The 19,036-nt window shown below is 41.4% G+C and overlaps 1 protein-coding gene across 13 annotated transcripts in view; it reads right to left on the reverse strand.

Annotated features, from left to right (window-relative positions):
* The window catches only part of BCL11B (BCL11 transcription factor B), a 174,087-nt gene extending 159,406 nt beyond the window's left edge, over positions 1-14,681 (reverse strand). For 7 of the 13 annotated variants that reach the window (XM_058162654.1, XM_058162658.1, XM_058162659.1 and 4 more), the window contains exon 1: positions 11,848-11,983. In XM_058162654.1, the coding sequence (XP_058018637.1) occupies positions 11,848-11,968 (121 nt within the window). In that variant the 5' untranslated portion in view covers positions 11,969-11,983. Of the gene's footprint in view, positions 1-11,847; positions 11,984-12,659; positions 14,378-14,530 lie in introns of those variants that run through there. The other 6 variants (XM_058162655.1, XM_058162661.1, XM_058162660.1 and 3 more) reach the window with 6 other exon arrangements.
* Positions 14,682-19,036: the final 4,355 nt, after the last annotated feature.

Raw genomic sequence — 19,036 nt, forward strand, 5'->3', positions numbered from 1 at the left:
TATTTTAGAAAATCAGCTTTATGTTTCCTCCTTGCGCAAAGTTCTCTCTCAAATTATCGTTGCTGTTTTCAAAGAAATCAATGGAAGTTATTTAAACAGTCATTTTAATTCTGATTAAATTTAATAACCCAGACAGAAAGCCTATGCTGATAAGTGGAATAGTGCAGTCCTATACATATCTACATACAAGTAAGCTCTGCTGAAGTTAAGGAGGCTTATTCCCAGGGAACCAAGTATAGAATTGCAGTATTATTGCAGATTAAATTATCTGGAGCAGGTAAAAGTAATGTTGATAGATATACTCCAGAGTAAGTGGGGTCTTTCCTCAGTAATAATGGTTAAAAATTTAACTCACAGAATTGTATTCTATTTTGAAACAGAATTAAGAAAAGGTAATCAAAAATAGCAAAAAAAAGCAAAAAAATATATAGCAACTAATCATTACAGAACTAAAAAACCTCATTGTTAATTATCAATATATTGGTGAAACAATAAAGGAAGCCTAAGAAGTACTATCTAATGAAACCTAATATATAGAAAATATCAAGTATATAATTTTATACATTCACACACACACACACACACAGTATATATGCGTATGTACATTACCCACATTAGTCAAGAAAAATACGAACATCTGTGATCAGAATTTGATGAGAACTTGGAAGTTTTTCCATGCATAAAATAAATGAAAACATGGTGACATTTTTTTTTAAACTGGCCATTTATTCAATAAAAAAAAGCAAAAAGCAAATGCAGTACAGCTCTGTATGGGTTCGCGTAGAAATAGAGAGATGTAAATCGTTTTTTGTTTCAAAATTTCATGATCTCATCCAAAAGCAGTAAATTCAGACTGTGTCACCCAACTGAGCACAGAAGGGGCATGATCCACAAGACAACACTCCTAAAAAAACCAGTTATTAACTTCAATGGAAGTTCCATAAAAAAACCAGCCAAGGCCAATAATCCAAGATGAGCATATTATGCTCCAGTATGGTAATGCATAAGACCTTCTACAATTGTAGACTATGTTTGCCTTAGCTCTTCCTGGCTACATTCATAAATTCAAAAATGACAACAAACATTAGGTTCTGGCAAATCCATTAGCAAGAGAGCAAAATCACTTGATTCTTCTTCACTCACACACATATACACACACTCCCCCACACACACATACTTGTACAAAAACACACAAAAGGAATTAATACAGCTTTTTTGACCTAATATAACAATCCATATCTTCAACCACATTGTTTGAACATATCCACCAAGGCACATATTCAAAACCTATTTTCTGTTACTAAATTCATTTGAACTTAAATTGATTTTTCTATAAATTTTGAGATCCTATATACCCACACTTAGGATAATAATGTTCTATAATTAAGAGATTTTATTTTTTTAAAAAAATCAAGATGTTAAAATTATAACAGTCATGTAAAATATCTTTAAAAATCCAACAGGCCAGATGTTATTAAATTAAAAGGACTTGTCTTCATTAAACCTGGGTAACTCAGCCTGTCAAAACTAACTGCTTATCATTCCAAAATGTGTGTTTTCTTCCAACACAATTGTAGCATCAAAAGGTTTTCATTCCATATGACTGAAGCATAGCATAGTTAAGTGGCTTAATAGTTACTCTATTCATCAGGGGTTTGCAAACCAGCTCCACTAACCCTTTTCTTTCAGCAATGTTAACCTATTTACAGTTGGGCAATTGAAGATACAATGAACTACACATTAATACATGTATTGGTTGCAGAAGGGGAAGAAATCAGTTTAGGAGCTTTATAAAAACAGGTATTGGATATGAATCAAGAAACAATCAGATGCAAATGCAAACTTTTTAGCTGCTATGCACTTTGAATCAAGATGCCTGGGGATTTTTTTCTTCTTTTTTATGATTTATAGCTAAATTAAATGCATTGGTATAGCCAGTGAGTAAGTTAATAATGCTGCATACATAATATGCATGCTACACTGTTTACTGTTATGAGTAAAAATGTTTTGTTAAACCTATTTGCCTGTTATTATGATCTCCAAACTTTTCATGAAAACAGCAAAAGGAAGGACCCTTGTTGACGGATGATGACTTCCTGTACCAATCGACACATTGTGCAAAAACAAAACCAGTCTGCCTCTATGCAGTCATCAGACAACAGTTAGTTATCTCACAATATAACTATGTGTTCCCATCTGCGTGGTCATATTTTTATTCTTAAAATGTAATTTGCAAAGAGCTCTCTTGAGATCAAATTCTGTTTCAAAATACTTTTTTTCCCTTGCAAAACTGTAAACTTTTTAAAGGAGAGGAGAAATAGTTGAACATTTAATACTCTTTTTTCACCTAACCTTATCACCTATAGTGGAGAAAATAAAAATTCTTACTTTTTTATAGTAAAAAAGACGGCACTAAATAATGGATTTTTAGGAATTCTTAAAAGAATCCATTGTTCTGCCCTTCCTTAAAAATTAATGGCAAATGATAATGCTCTCTCTTCCATGCTTGCCGATAAGAACACCAAGGTTCTGTGCAACATCACAACTTTCTCAAAGCCAGAAGCCAATAGAAATGGGGCTGATACTACGTGCAGCTTAGGTGTTAAGCAGGTGCTGCAATCATCATAGGTACCGTAATGTTGGTTACGATGTAAATCTCTGCAGACCAAGATGAGCAGACTGTAGATTAACTATATCTGGCTGCGCTTTGTAATGATGTATTGATGAATCAAGCAGCATTTGCCAGCTGCACCATTCTACAGGGAAATCCTAATTTCAGAGGAATATCCAACAGGCTCCATATTTTCCCCCCCAAAGGAACTCTATGCACTCCCGCGTTTTCCCATGCCCTGCACCAAAATTTGAGGATTTTGATAACATGAAAAAAAAACTTTATATTTGAAAACTATGCCCAGACATCCACCAAGGAAATTGCTTTTGTCTTAAGATTCTGCTCATAAACCCTCTTTTAAATTGTTAATGGGTATATAGGCATACCACTATGCCTATACACCCATTTAGAATTACACAGTGGCACTTTAAAAACCTGGACCAATCACTGAATGAAGATTCTGAAGACGCTAAAATAAATATCCACAATTCAGGGGAAAACATTATCCGCTAATCATCCCAATTATTTGTAATTTTGTTTGCAGACTCATCTCAATCTAAACTTTGTCATTGTAACAGCCTGTACGTTTTATTTTCCCTTAAGGAGAAAAAGTTATACTTTTTTCATATACCTGCATATTAGTTTCCATATAAAATCAGCATAAAAGAAAAGAAGAGAAATGGTGTTTCCTGCAGACCAATATGAATGATGAATAAAACAAAACGAATCTGATAGTGTAAAATGGCTCATCACAACCACAATTTGCAAGTCAGCAAACTCAAACTCATAGTCCCGTAAATCTACTTGTAAGTGGTCTAAGAGTATATTTCTGCTCAGAAGCAAGCACCACAAAACAAGGTGAATTCCTACTAAATGATTATAGAATTGCAACTGAGAAGCATTTTATGCAAAGTTAATTAAGTTAGACTACAACAATCCTTTCGATTCAGGTAAGTTTCAGATGTAGATATGGCCAGGCAGATAGATGTAATCTACCTATCTGTGTTGGTTGGCAGGCTTTACAAATATGAATGGTATACATATATAATGTGAAGAGTTTCTATTCCACCTTCTTAAAATATTCCTAGCTGGCAGAGAATGAGAATACAAAACATCTGATATCCACTTTTTAAAATGGCATGTACAAGTACAATGCAACTTTTGGGAAGATTTCCATAACCTGCTTGTCCTTCACTCTTGACTACTGAAGGCAAGCAGTTCTAGTTCTGTTTAGGACTCAAAGATAGGAGACTGCCTTGGGAGGCACATATAGGTACATACATACAAATATTTATAATGGCTGCTTTGCAAAACTACTGGTCAAGTTCTAGATATGAATGATTTCTGATCACTATGGAGGAACCAGCATTAACCAGGATTTTTTAAGCAGAATTGCTTAAACTGCCTGGAATTGCTTATTTGCAATTAATAGATGCAAATGGCACTCACACGGCTGTAGTTTCGAAACCCTTCTCTTTTGAAGAACTTGCCTTTGGCTTAAGAGAACAAGTTAATCCTATCCCAAGTTTGATTTGGGATGGGGAGGATAAAAAATAAAATTATTTAGCACAAATTTAATTATTCCAGCAAAGTCTCATAGTGACCACTTTAAAACTTGCGAAGTATTGGTTATAACTGTATAGAACAATAGGTTATAACAACTTCTGGAACACTAAGTGTTACCCCTAATCTGCTTCTCTCAATTTCTTTCTTGAGAAATGACTCTGCTTGTCTAATTTAAATAAAACCTACACGGATATCTGTATATTTTGCTAAATGAACTAGCTATTCAAGATGCAGAAGGAAGAAAAAAGATTTATTGCAATTGAGAGGCTAAAATACATAGGTCCTTGTACAGACCATAAAAGCCGTAAATCTTCACTGATAAATCAGGGACTGAGATGATATGATTGTGATAAAAAGCTTCCTTTGTGCCTGTGTAAATAGATGTGTTTTAGTTAAAACCAAATAAATGAATGGGGAGAGAGAATCCATCCAGATAATTTTTGTACTTTTGGCTCTAGTAGAACAGACTTTCTAGACTATAAATTTATAGCAAAATATAGACAAGAAGTGAGAAAAAGTTAATAAATGTGATTTTTGCTGTGGATTGAAAACAGGTGGCATCTTTATTTACACCCAATTCTATTGGTGTTATTTTTCAAGTTACACAGAGGTTTTGGGTGTTTTGACACTCAACAAATTTTGACAGATTATTCCAGAAGCATTAAAAGAAATGAAGTAGAGGTGATTCTCTGTGTACAATCACATACATTCCTACAATACATTCTTACTGTACCACATGAGTACACACAATTCTCAACAAGCATTTAAGCACTCACAAAACAAACCAATCACTAGATTTTTCCAAGAAATTTTCTGCATTCAAAAATTTTGCAAATGGAAAACTAAATACATTTATAGAAAACACTCAAACCATTTCCTATCAATGTCATGCCATTAATGAAACCCCCAAATACCTCTTTTGCCAGAAAATTATATTCCTGCATTATGTCCATGACCACTGCTTATCCTTCTCCTATCTATGCTGCAAGAGATGTATCCTCCTTTTATCTGTTTTCAGTTCTATCTTTACATTGTTGAATGTATGTTCTTACAGAAGAACAAGAAAAATTAAAAATCCCCAATATACAGTTGAAACTTAGTTGACTGAAACGGTACTTTTCCCAAATAAAATGGAAGAACAGAACAAATGCAAACGCTGTGGAGAATTATACTACAGGAACAGGGAATGCTAAAGGATTCTATAAGAGCATTTTATAAAACTAATTAAGCAGAAACAAGAGAAGAGTATTATCCTAATAGCCACTAAAGTATTTCCTTACGTATCAAAAATGCCCAGTCTGTTTAAGCACATTTCCCCTAAATCGTTTACGTATATTCATAAAAATATACCCACCTTGTGAACTGTGCTAAATGCACTAGAGTCTGCACAAGCCAAACGATGCTTTGCAGGATTATATAACAAATAATTTTTCAATATAAAGACACTGAAATAAACTGAAACTGCACAAATGCAAATGTATTGTGTCCTATCTCTTTAACTGTCCAGATTAGAACTATTTTTGGGATGGTCTCTCGGGCATCCTTAAATCACACAAGCCCAAATGAATCCTTAAGATACAATCTGATGAAAACTTAGTTTTAAGGTCTCACCAATGTAGTGAGACCTTAGTAAAAATGCATCTGTGTGATTTTTTTCTTAAATCAGATGTTCTTAATCTTATCCGCTCCTTTTAACTTCAACTAAATTCACCAAGTAGAACACATTAAAAAAGCAGGCAAGAAGAATATTCACAAAATTAAAGAACAGGCTGAGCATAACAAGTATTTTCACAAGTGTGGAATATTATTGGTGATACTTCAATTACCTATTTTCTTTCTTTTATTACTGTGAAAAGTTTTTAAAGTCCAAAGATTGAAGCAAATTGTTAGGGACAAAATTTGAGGCTTTCTAAAGCCTACATGTATTTTGGGGATGCAAATGGATGTTAGGCAGGGAAGAGATCTTCTCATCACTTCATTTCCAAGTTAGTCCAATAAGCTGCCTACTGTCTCTATGCTTCCAAGAAACTGGATGGGAACACTAAATGAACTGGAGAAATGATCAGATAAATTACAGGCCCTGTCTAGCTGAGAATGAAGGGTTCTCGTATAGTAAATGACAGCTCTACTCTTTTGTCTGACCTAATTTATTTCTCTTTGAAAGTTCAAATAGAGCCCACTGCACCGTCAATGGAGAATATCTACCCATAGATTGTGCCCTGACATGAGAGAAATATTTGGAGAAGACTTAACAAAACCTGATCCTAACAAACTTCTACAAAACCTTCAATGCTTTTCTTCTGGCAAAGCTATATTTTTGGATTCTCTTTTTATAACTCATTATACGGCATACATTTCAGCAAGAAAGAATTCAAGCGATTCAATTCCTATAAAGCTGGTCAGGGGAATCTGGGAAATCACAAGCACACAATTCTATACTTGCCTGCTGTCAAAGTAACTTTTTATGCTGTTTATGATGATCTCTATCTATGTTGTTTATGAGGAACCTCTATATTCATATTATTCTAACAAAGGTAAACCAATGAAAATAAGCTTGCATGGCTCCATAACATTCAGAGCCATGATAATTAAGGTGCTTCTGAAAGGTTTTGCCGCTATAAAACTACACAGAATATTTAAATACATTAGATAACTATGGTTTCTCTAAAAGTAACTGAATAAAATGTATGTACCAGATGAATCCAACAGTATGCAGTTACCAATTATAAATAACTATACCATGGACTAGTGCAGTCCTTGTAAGATGTGGTTTCCTTAAACATTCACCTTTGTATACATCAATTTGTTTACTATTGTTCTAATGAACTGATAAACATGAACATCTGCTCAAAACTGAGCCGAAATCTGAGTTGATATACAATCCCCTTTCCCCACCATTAAACATACAGCTTTTAAAAGTTTTTAGTTTGGCCAGGGTATTTATATTGCTCACAATGTGCATCTATATGATTTTACACAGAAAATGGGTACATATTGACGTAAGTACACTCTCTGTAATTCTTATTCCGTTAGGCCAATCCCTCCTAAACAATTCAATCTCGCTGTTTTACTATTTAAGAATAATCTCATTCCATGTAATATCCTTTCAGGTTATATATGTAAAATGTGTACAAAAGGCAAATTATTCACTATGCATAAATATATACGAGCACATACACTCAATCTGTGAAGGACTTACTCCTTGCTTTTAGTTAATCAAGCAACTTGGAATTGAGAAAGTAATGACAAGCTACTAACAGTAAAAGACACTTTTAAAAACTAATTTTAATTAAAAAACATCCATCTTGCCAGAGTTGTTTAATCAGTCATAATTTGCTTAGAAAATAGATTTATCTAACTTGCAATCTCTCTCATCTTGTACTATACAGATCTCGGCATGAAAATCAATACCACAACTTTACACCTAAAACATTTTGTAGGCAAGGATGGAAACCCGACTCCTCTCTATTATTGCCTTGCCTTCACAGATGCTGGGAAACAAAATCTCTATCAGACAGGCTATGAGCGTCCCCTAGCTGTCAAGGCAAGCCACTGATCACCACCAATGTGACTTCAACTGAAAAACTAGGAAAGTTTATTTTGGAGAGTATTTTGTAATAACAAACAAGAGAGTGCAGAGCAATCTCAACAGAAAACGGAAAAGAAAAGCCTTGTTATGTGTTGAGTTAAACTAATGGAACAAGCTTCAAACCCACTTCATTCTGATAAGGGAGGCTGAATGTGCCAAATAGAGCCAATGGCATGAAAAATTTGGCCTTTTTTACCTGGACCAAATTCATTTTTTGAACAGCCTTTGTTCAACTCACACTTCCATGTAACTAGAAGAGACACACAATAACCTGGCTTTCAATGAACCACTCTGCTTGTGCATGTGTATCTCCATGCTTACTAAGATGCTTAAATAAGCCTAACAAATTAATCCCTGTATTTGCCTATCAACAAAAAGCAAAACTGTTCCTTATTCCTCGGTGTATTTATTCTCCTAAACAAACTAAATCATTCAAAGACATCTAAAGATGGCAGACTGAATGCTAGGCAATGTCTAAAAATTAATGAGAGAAACGGGATAGAGAATTTTAAAACCAAAATAGGTCTCATAAAATATTTTACAGTCTGCAATTTTGATTAAAATACATCCTGTACAAGTTATGAAGTACAATTCAGGGTGGAGGTGTAGACAATGGAGAAAGCAATAAAATTCAGCATATCATACCTGCTGCATGTCAATGTCAATGTTTCATATTTTATACAGAAATTGAAATATTTATTTCTAGCTAATTCCTGAGTTCAACCAATCTCTTAGCTTGGATATCTGTTTAGATTCCTGAATTCCTTCTGGATGAGAGAAATCCTTTCAGTAAAGAAAAAAACAGAAAGCAAACTTTATAATATTTTCTTTTTACTGTGGTAAAAAGAACTATGGTGACATTTTTCAAATTAGCATGGTCCAAAAAGGAAAACCAGCAAGACACCTGTTGAGTAGAACAGAGTAGAAATCTGGCAAATTTATTTTTGCAAAGCAAGTGTGTGATTCTATTATCAATCCTACACCACCACCCTGAAGAGATTGTCTTAGGGGAGATTCAGCTCTATATTACAATGAGAATTATTTTGATGGTTGGTTTCTTGATTGCATTCTAACTTATCGTTCATTTTAAAGCTGTAGTGCTGCTGCTCAAATCTTACTGTTTTGGCTTTTAAACAAGAAATTCTGTTGTAAAAAATCTAATTAACATTATTATGTAGTACAGAAAAATCCTAAAACATTTGTCTGCATTTTCCTCAAGATCCATTTTAATTTTCTAAATTAAATGCAACTCATTCTATTTTCCCACTAATCCTTCACTAGAAAACAAACCAGTTTTTCTTCCATCAACTCATTAATCTATCACTGACAGATTAGGTGAGATACATTTATCAAGAAGGAATTCAGAGAAATCAGAGGTATTTATCTAAATAAATAAATTTAAAATACTGTAACAATGAAGTCAGAGTGCTGTCACTGAAAGATAGCAACAAAACTGACCTGACCTGCATCTGGATTGTTCCCTTAAGATTGAAAATCCTATACATACTTGAGATTAAGCAGCACTGAACTCAGCGGTGCTTACTTCTGAGTAATCATACAGGATCAGTCAGTAAATATTTTTTTCTCTCAGGCCATAAATATTTTCCTTTCTGCCTGCTCACCATTCAAGGTAAGAATCTTTATTTCTGCATCCAGAGACTAAAATCTAAAGCAATCAAATGAAAGGGGATAGAGAGAGAAATGCCTGCCTAACAGAGCCATCCACCTTGAAAGGCAGTTGCAAGCTGGTTGACCCTTCCTCTTTCAGATACTTGCAGTTTTCAGAACACCTCATATTCACTGAGGAAAAAAATACAAGTAGAGAAGGGGGAATTTTATATGAATTTGTTTACTTATTTGGTCCTTGTTTGTGCTTCCCGTCCAACTTCTTGATATTTTTTCTTTCCTTTTTTTAATCACACTATGCTTTTAAAAATGCATTAATACCTTCCTGAAAATTGGTCTAAACAGATCTTGGTGAAACTCTCTTTCTCTCTCTCTCTCTCCCTCCCTTCTCTTCTTTCTCTCTCAGTTCTGACAGTTGAAACAGTGTGACATTTTCTTGCTATTTTTGTCTTTCTTCCCCACCTCTACTCACATATCCAAACATACACATCATTTGTGCCCATGACACAAGATTATCTCCCTGATTTTGCTTTCTACAGCCTAATTCAAGAAGCCTTTGTAAAGTCCTTCCACCTGAAAAGTGGAAAGAGAGACCTGAGGAAGAACGGAAGTACCTGAAGACTTTTTAGCACCACTGTAAACCTTAAGTCACAAGTACAGACACATTTGGGAGAATCTTTCCAGCAAACCTTGTTATCCACCTCAAACGTAATGATGGTTGGTTCTCACAAAAAAGGAAAGTGAAGTTCCCAAATCAAGCCAGATTCAAATTTCTTCCCATAATGTGTGCGCTCTGCCTGTTACTTCTCCTAGTACCATTATCTGTGACTGTCTTTATCCTTTTCTTCCCCCCCCCCCCCACACCACCCTCTTTACTATCAAAAATTAAAGTCCACCTGCCAGGGTTCAGAAAACAGAAGACTTCCTTTGGAATAATTTGTAAACAAAAAAAGAAGAATCCTCCTTCCTTCCCTTTTGGGGATTTCATAAACTGGCTAGGGTCTTTCTTCAGAAAAAATAAATAAATAAAGTTTGCTGGAAAGGCATGACAGGTTTTGCCGGAGTTTGTGTTTTAAATCCACTTTAAAACCCAGCCATCCACTCCCCGCTCAAAATCAACTTAAACGCCGATACCAAGCGTATCTTCCTCGGTGCTGCTGCAGCTGAGTAGTAAAAGTGGGGGGAATGCAAGAATGGGGGGGAGGGGGGAAGAGGAACAAAAATGAAGTAGCTGGGGGAGGGGAAGAAGAAAAACAACGTTCACGAGCCAAACGCCATCCCGGGTCAAGCGCCTTCGTTCTCCAATCAATATAATTCCGATGTATTCTCACAAATAACATTTTTATCAGCTCTAACAAAGGAAAGACGGAGAGCGACTGCTGTCACCAAATGCTGCTGGCAGATGGCTGCTAGTCCTAGACTCTCGGGGGGGAGGGGAGACGCAGGGCCGTGTGTGCATTTATGTTCATTTAAATTTGGAGAAATCTAACATAACATATTCTATTCTTTCCTGGCTTTTTTTCCAACAGTCTCTTCAACTCAGCCGTCTCTCCGGGTCTCGCCTAGGCGCGCGCCTCCTTCCATTGCTTCGCCCAGCTCCCCGAGAGCAGCGGCGGCGGCTCTCGCAGCAGCCGGGTGTGCAAAGGAGCTGTTCCTTGCAGTGTCTGTTTGCATTTCTCTCGGTTCTGATTTCTCTTTTTTCTCCTCTGCAATATCCTATCTCTTTCTCTCTTCACCCCCCCCCCGTCCCGGAATATTACTCCAGGTCTATCTCCTTCTTGGACAGTTACTTTACGTTGCAGTTAGCTGTTGTTTTTTTAAAATGCCAAGCGAGAAAGCAGGGGGGGAAAAGCAATGCTGCTTTGCAAATCCTCAAGGCACTTTTAACAGTATTTGGTGTCTTGCATTTCAAAGTATTTCAAAGCAAAGAAAGATAAGGAGAAATGCAAAATAAAAGGTTGGTTGTTACTGTCTTTTTAAAAAAAAAAATTTAGTCCCGTAGGTTTTGCAACAAGAAGCTGAAACCGAGTGACACTGACCCCTTAGCTCGACCCCCCACGCCTCCAGACAACCAAGTCCTGGATCCCCACCCCCCATTCTTGCCTCCGACGTGTGGAGTACCTCATTCTACACCTCTTGGCCACCACCACCACTCCCCATTCCATCCCCATCTGCTTGAACTATTGAACTATTTTGGGCCACACTGGGATCTCAGCACCACCTTGCTCTCTTGCAGGATTAGAAAGTGGCGCGCTTTTCACAGGACTTCTCTAGCTTGCTGCTGGCGCGCACTGCATTTTGCAAAATGGTGCTGCCATTACTTTGCGAGGTCCCACCAAAAAAATTCCCACACTCCCCCCCCCCCCCCGCACACATACATCTGCCTCCACTCCACCCCCACCCCGTCTTCGCCTGGGCTCTCGCCACACGCTCATCGTATGCAAAACCACCCTACGCTTTGTGCCGGGCTGCCGAACCTCGTCGAGGGAGAAGTCGATCCAAAGGCTCCGAGCCTGCCCGATTACCTGTCCGTCGCCGCCATCCCTTCCCACCCCAAGTCCGGTCCTATCTCCCATTACCGAGCGGGGCTTCCCTAATGGGGGGGCGAAGCAGCCCCAATCACTGGATTTCCCCCCCACCTCGCCTGCCACGCTCCTCCTCCGCCTCCCCCTCTCCCAGCTCCCCACGCCGGCCTCGCCGCTTCATCCCCGGCCCAAACGTTCCTTCCATGTGGTTCTCATTACGGATCTCCCTGCCGCGCTCCAGCCACCTTCCCCTTCCCCGGCAGCCGCTGCCTTCCACTCGCGGCCAACTTTGGACCCGCCTCGCCTCTCCTTTCAAGCTCCTGTAGTTCACCCCTCACTCCTTCCCCGCCATCCCCGGTTCTCGTTCCCTCCTCTCGGCTGGTTCCTTGGCCTTCTTCCTTCTTGCTCCCTCCCGGCTGCCTACAAATTCTCCCCAAACTTTCTCTCCGTCCTCGCTCGCCAACCGGCATACACACCTCTTTCGCTTCGTCGTCCCCCCCAACAGCCCAGCACACATACACATACTCTTAGCCTCCCAGTCATCCCCGCCGCGGCCAGAATCTCCTTCCTTCTTCCCTAACTCTTCAAGCCCCTCACTTTCCCCCACCCATCGGCACCCCTCAAATCCTCCCTGTCCAGTTTCGCGCAAGGCGCCCAAATCGCATCCAGGTTCGAGCCCCCCTTCGCTTCTCCCCACATACGTTCCGTTTTCCGAGTCGGTTCCTCGCGAGGCACAACTTACGCGTGATAATTTCCCTTTGTGATAAGTGCTGCGGGTTCCCCTGCTTGCGACGGGACATTGCCCTGGCATTTACACGGTCATCGCCCGGAGAGCTGGACTTAGGTAGGGGGGGAGCGGAGGAAGGGGGGAGCGGTCGTCTTCCTCCTCCTTTTCTTCTATGCTCTTCTTGACGGATTTCTTCTTTTAAAAAGAAAATAAAGAACTCAAAAGAGAGAAGCACTTTCCCCCCTTGACGTTCTCAGGATGAGGTTCTTCGTCCAATTAAACAAACATCATAAATGAAGTGGGGAAGGCTTGGCTTTTATTTTCACAAGACAACTGTCTTTTGGATTGTTTGGTTTTTGTTTTCCTTTTCCACAGCTTCCAGATCTTTTCTTGAACTTCACCAAGCGCTGACATTTATTTTTCCAGAGTGGTTAGAAGAAAAAGAAAGGGAAAAAAAGCAAAGTGCACTTCTTCCATCAGGAGGGTTTTCTTTAAAAAAAAAAAAAGGAAAAAGAAATGAAAATTGAATTATATGCACACACGCTCGCACAAAAGTAGAAAAATTGGTATTTGCCCACACGCAGAGAAAAATGCAACAAAAATACCCTTGCTGAGTTAATTAGAATTCTTTTTTGCTTTGCTTTTTTTAAAGGGATAGCCCAAACTGTGTCTCCTCTTTGCCAGTTCAAGTGCTACTGTTTGAGGTTGCTTTTTTTTTTTTTTGCTTTTTTTTTTTTTTTTGCTTTGCTTTGCTCGCACCACTTTTACCAGTGCTTTCCCCCTCCCCTCGCTTGGCACAAGGTCTTGATAGGAAGGAAGCCCCCCAGTGCTTCTGGGTGAGTTCTGGCTATTACTAGGAGATATATTGCAATGTGAAGATGGCGGAGTCCTGGTTCCCTGGGAGCGCTCAATCTCTCTATGGCTGGGTCTGCCTCCGTACAATGGGATAAAATTCAAGTTCAAGTGCGGACGTGACGTTTAATCTGCACTAGAGACAAAAAAGACCTAGAGAGTAGGAGCACTGGGGGCGACTAGCGGTGGCTTTTTAACATTGTACCCTGCAAGAGAACAAGAAGGGGGGGAACCACCCTCAAACACACTCCCAGCACACGCGCGGCTCCGATTGCTTAGCCAAGGTTGCCTTCTGCAGAGCCACAGCCAAAACGAGATTCAAGGGGAAAATAAAAAGAGGGAGTAATCCAGTAGACAGGAGGAGAATGTCTTTTTTCCCAAAACGTCCCCGCTCCAGTTACGAAAAAGAAGCAGCAAAGGTCTCGCAGGTCTTAGGAAGAGGGAGGAGGTGACAAGGACCCGGGCCATCCTCTCTGCCGAAGCCGCTGCCGCCGCCGCCCGCTGGCAGGAGGCCCAAATGGGACGGCCGTCTCCCGGGGGAAGCAGGGTGTAGGTAAAGGGGTTAGTCGAGCCAAGCAGGCTGGCTCCGGAAAAGCAAAGGGGAAGGAAAGAGTTGGAGGTGGCTACGATCGGCTCAACCCGGAGAAGCAGCCGGAATGAGGCTTGCAGCGAGCGCCCAAGGTCCGCGGAATCCATCCTGTCTTTGCTCGATCCACCTGCTCGGAGAGCTTCCAGGCGGCTGGATCTTGGCCTCAAAGAGATTCATTCACTTCCCCCTTTTCAACTACACGCTCCCTCGCTCTCTTCCCTGCACGCAGACTGGCGGCGGCGGCTGCAGCAACAGCGGCGGCAGTAGCAGCCCGACTCTGCTCAGAACACCTTCGCTGTGTATTTCCAACAGTTTTTACAATAACACAAATATCTGCGTGGGGAAAGAGATATTTCTCCCCCACCCCCTTCTCAATGTGAATCGCGATTGCGGAGGGAGACACGCACACGCACGCCCTACTCTCACTTTCTCCCAGGCGCCTCACCACTTTACGTGAAGAAGGATCCCCTGTAGCGTCCCGGTGGCTCTGCTAGTCCAGACTGGAAGTAGCGTTGACCTAAGCAAGCGGGCTTGCAAGCCAGGTTAAAGCCAAAGGGAGACTCCCTCCTCCCGCACCCGACTCCTGGCGCTTCTACAGCCAGAGCTGGATAGTTTCTTGGCAGCGGGACAGACGCGCCTTGCCATCGCCTTCAACTTCCTCGTCTAGCCTGCAGGCCTAGGATTCTACCTAACCTTCAGTGCAGACGGTCGCTCAGGCTAATGGGTGCCTTCCAGAGCGCCCCCCTTCCACAACTTAATGGAAACATTCCAGCTTTGATCAAGGAGCCGGCATTCACCAGGTGTCTACAAATAAAGCAGTTTTAAGAGTCCTGCTATTCAGACGTTCGAAGAAAAGGTAGCAGGTATCAGGGCTGCCTGGTCAAAATGATTGCTTCCTTTCCACAGCACGGCAGTGAACTTGAACCGCGGGGTGGGTGGGGGCATGATAGGGCACATGGCTCCTCGATTCCCCAGGGTGTCGTGCCTCCCTCTCAGCCGAGCCCCCATTCTGGGATGGACTGCCAAGCCAGTCCAGCCAAACGCAGCCAAGCACAAACGCCAGAAAGTATATTCAATAAGACCTGTACATCCGAAGCTCCATTCCGGCACTATGTCGTCCCCACCCCCCACCCCCGCCCCCAGTTTCCCCACACAGCGTTAAAAGTGACCGAAATTCCACTTGTTACAGTTCGTATTTTCCCTTGAAATATGAAGCTGGAGTTAAGGCACCTATTACTTGCCCAGCTCGGCAATTTTGTCCATGTTCTTGGGTCACTCCAGACTCACCCGTTAGTCTGAATAATCGTCTGAACGGAGAAGTCACTAAATAAATATAGTTGACTGCTAGATACAGCCTTTCAACCCTGATTGAACAAGACATAACAGCAGTCGCCCCTTGAGCAAATATATTGTTAACTCTCCCATAAGAATTTCTGGGACTGTTACTCAATGGCCCACTACTCAACAGACAAGCCCCTGGGGTGCCGCGGAAGTGTGGTGAAGTGCACCCCGTGCAAGGGATCCCGCCATCTCTGAGATCTCGCGATTTCATTGGCTCCTCAAAAAAAAATGCAGCCCACCCGGGCCCTGCCACTCAGCATGCCTTCCAAGCGTCTTAATGGTGCTAAGCTGCTGTCGTTCAAGGCGCTTAAAAACAGGCCAAGATCGCTGCGAGAAGTTGCGACTAACTTGCGCTCACGGAAGTTGTGGATGGCGGGCTGAAATGACCAAATTCCTGAACTCGCTCTCGAATACGATATAAAGGGGTTAACGTGTCATTATACCGAAAGGCTGCGGTCGAACCCATTTTTCCTCAGGTGATCTTACCTGAAACTTTTGACTGTTACCCCCCATCCCCCATCCCTCCCAAACAACTAAGAGCAAACAGGCTTCTTTCTTTCTCCCTCATGCTTCACCTGGGAAGTTATTTCCTCTTGGCTATATTCAGCACTAAATTTTAGCCAACTTGTGGTGGACTCCAGCCTGAGTTTTATCTGGGACTGCTGAAGCGAAAAATGATGTTTCTTTCTAACTCAGAGCTACTGTTGGAAGAGAAATTATCCCTTCCAGGCAGTTTTTAAGATTCCGCACTCCACCCATTCATCAGTATGGGCGAGAACGTTGGGAAGACTGCGACTAGCTACGCGCACGTGGATCAGTCTTAACATACAGCGGATGGTGGGGAGAGATAGATCCGGCTGAACTTCATTCACACGTTGGGCAAATTTGAGTTGTGGTTCATAATTCCATAGCCACGAGTTAAATCATGAAGGTGGGCTCGACGTCACTCTAAAATAAGTACGGATTAGGAGAACGTGTGAATCAAGCTATTTAGTTAATAAGCTAAGCGAACACAACCAACCCATGCTGATAAGTCCCCTGCATTTCCAAGAGAGATTTAAGCATACCCAAAGGCTATAGGAGCCTGCCTGCCTTCCTACTCAATTCATTTTGACTTATTCCTCAATAGAAGGCAGGTATACATTTCTATAGTTATTTTTTCCACTGCAAGCGATGGAATTTGAAAAGTTCTTGCGCCAGCAATGTACATTTACTCAGGATTAAGCCACCCTTTACTCAGGGAACTCTCTTCCAGGTAACGCTGAATAGGGCTGAAATATCTATCTAGCTACCCTAGCTCCGGTTTTTGTTGATCATAAACAGGCGTTTCTGCTTCCTCTTATATGTGTTGCCTGATTTATCTACCCATCCGTCTAACTTTCTCTGAAATTTGACGTCCAAAACGCAACTTCTCCAGATTCCGCTCGCCTCGCCCTATCTTTAACTTAAGTTTTCATCACTGCCACCATCACTACTCCTTTTAATAGTGCCATCGATGGTGATGCCAGTCCCTCAGACTTATTCCCAACCGGGTTCTGCAGGGCAGCCGTCCCCGGCGCAAGGGGATGCCCCGGCCCTTAAACCCATCTGGCTGGCGCTCGGCCAACTTCCCTTGGCCTACCGCTCAACGGTTTTGCGAGCAGGGCCAGCTACTGCACGCCCGCCTCTTCAGTCCGCGCCCTCTCGCTTTTTTGCAGCTTTTACTCGGGGTTGGCAGGGTTTAGGCTACAAAAGAACGAAACTCTGTACCGCGGAAAGAGTGATCTCCTCGTGGGAGAGGAAGCCGCTGCCCTGCAAAGAGGGGGGCTGTTTCTCTTGAGATCCGCACGCGCTGTTTCCCAAAGTTGTCCAAACAATCCTAGGGGAAAAGAGGAGGGGGGGCTCTTAAAGGATCCGCTGCTGGGTGTGGGCTGAAGGAGTTGAAGAGCCTTCAGGCTTTTGAAGGAACAGCAGTGATTCTTATTGCTCCCCCCCCCATGCATAATTTAAAAAAAAATAGGTCTCATGTCCTCCCTACCATTGATTCTTGTTCACCATGAAAGTTTAAAACGCGCCAGTCCCATTTGGCGCCAGACTTCGGGGTGGGGAGACTCAAGGTAGTTTCCCAGCACTTAATCTAAGGGGGGGGGGAGTGTGACAGAAAACGCGGCAAACCTCAGAAAATAAAATCCCTAGGAAGCCACTTGGCTATGAAGTTTCACGCGTAAATAATTTTCTCGGGCAGAATTTCTATCATAACTTCGCCGAGAATTTTATTTCTTTAACTGAGACAACATATTTTTCAGCGACTATGAATCTACCTTTCTTCTTGAGCCTGAGATATTAGCGATAAGCCAAATACATCTGTAAGAGTGAACATCCTATTTGTTTATATTTACTTATTTATTTTAACACTTACTACTTTTAAGTATTTACATACTAAATTTCACCTACTCCGTAAAATTCACTTTGCGCTTTCTGCTGAATATATATATGCATAGGATCCGGTCATAAACAGTTTTACTTCTTAGGATCAGATTAAAATAATCCTTTCTTCTCCTGTTCTACTTGCGAATCAGCTCGACAAAAAGAGAAATATTCCTCCTCGCCAACCTTTCAGTGCATTAATGGGTCTTATGGAGTCTAACTAGACTCCTGCACGTTTCCTTCCGAATCTCCCCTTCTTAAAACTTGGAACATAATGTCTGAGAACTGACGTTCTCGGGCTTCTCAAGGTTCTAATTACTCATAGTTATAGAAACGTGAAGTTAAAAATACTCTTAAGATATATCGCCATCCTCATAAAACACAGCGAATAAAGAAGCGGGTTTGGAGCTCAGCTTAGAATAAGCGGCGTTTATAAAGAGAAAGAATTGTCAGAATTAACTAATATGAAATTCCCTTGCCTCCGAATTCTGAGGCAAGGGTAGCAACTCTTCGTGCGGAGCTCAGATGGGTGTGGTCCTGCAAATGCGTCCCATAGGCTAAACTTGAGAAGTACGTTAAATCTTTACCATTTCCTCCCCCCGGACCTTATAACTAAAAAGGTGGCGATCGAAGTCCACCTTGAATGCTTTTGACTAGTCCTACCAGGACATTTCAAAGGAAAAGAAAAGGGGAAAAAACATTCGGCGTAATTCATCAGCGAATAACTTGGCCGTCCCTCTCTTGCCTAAAATACCGTCGGGCAGGGAGCATTCAAAACCAGGGTGACAATTAAATGACTGGAAAACACACAGATACACACACACACACACAAACTTGTTCTCGCTTCCTCTGAGGATCGGCGAGGCCAGTCTTTCCCACCTCTGTGCCTTTCAGAAGGGACATGCAACAACCCCCATCCCACAAGCCAATGGGGAGACACCCCTACCCCCACCACCCCCCGGAGAGTGCCAGGATGGCGAAGGCTGGTCTCAACCACGGAGGGGACGATTTGAGTTTTTGTTTTTGTTTTTCTCCTGGAATGAGTTCCAGCGGAGGGTGAGGGGATTGAAATGGGGGGGGGGAGAAATCCAAAGTGATTTCTCCGTCTCTTCTTTCTCTCCGTCTCTCCCCAGTCTGGCACTTGCGATCATTAGCACAAGCGAAAGCTGTTAATGTCTTGTCTCACAGCTCCCCCTTTGGTCTC

This window comes from Ahaetulla prasina, chromosome 1 (genome assembly GCF_028640845.1).
Source record: "Ahaetulla prasina isolate Xishuangbanna chromosome 1, ASM2864084v1, whole genome shotgun sequence".
NCBI lineage: Eukaryota > Metazoa > Chordata > Lepidosauria > Squamata > Colubridae > Ahaetulla > Ahaetulla prasina.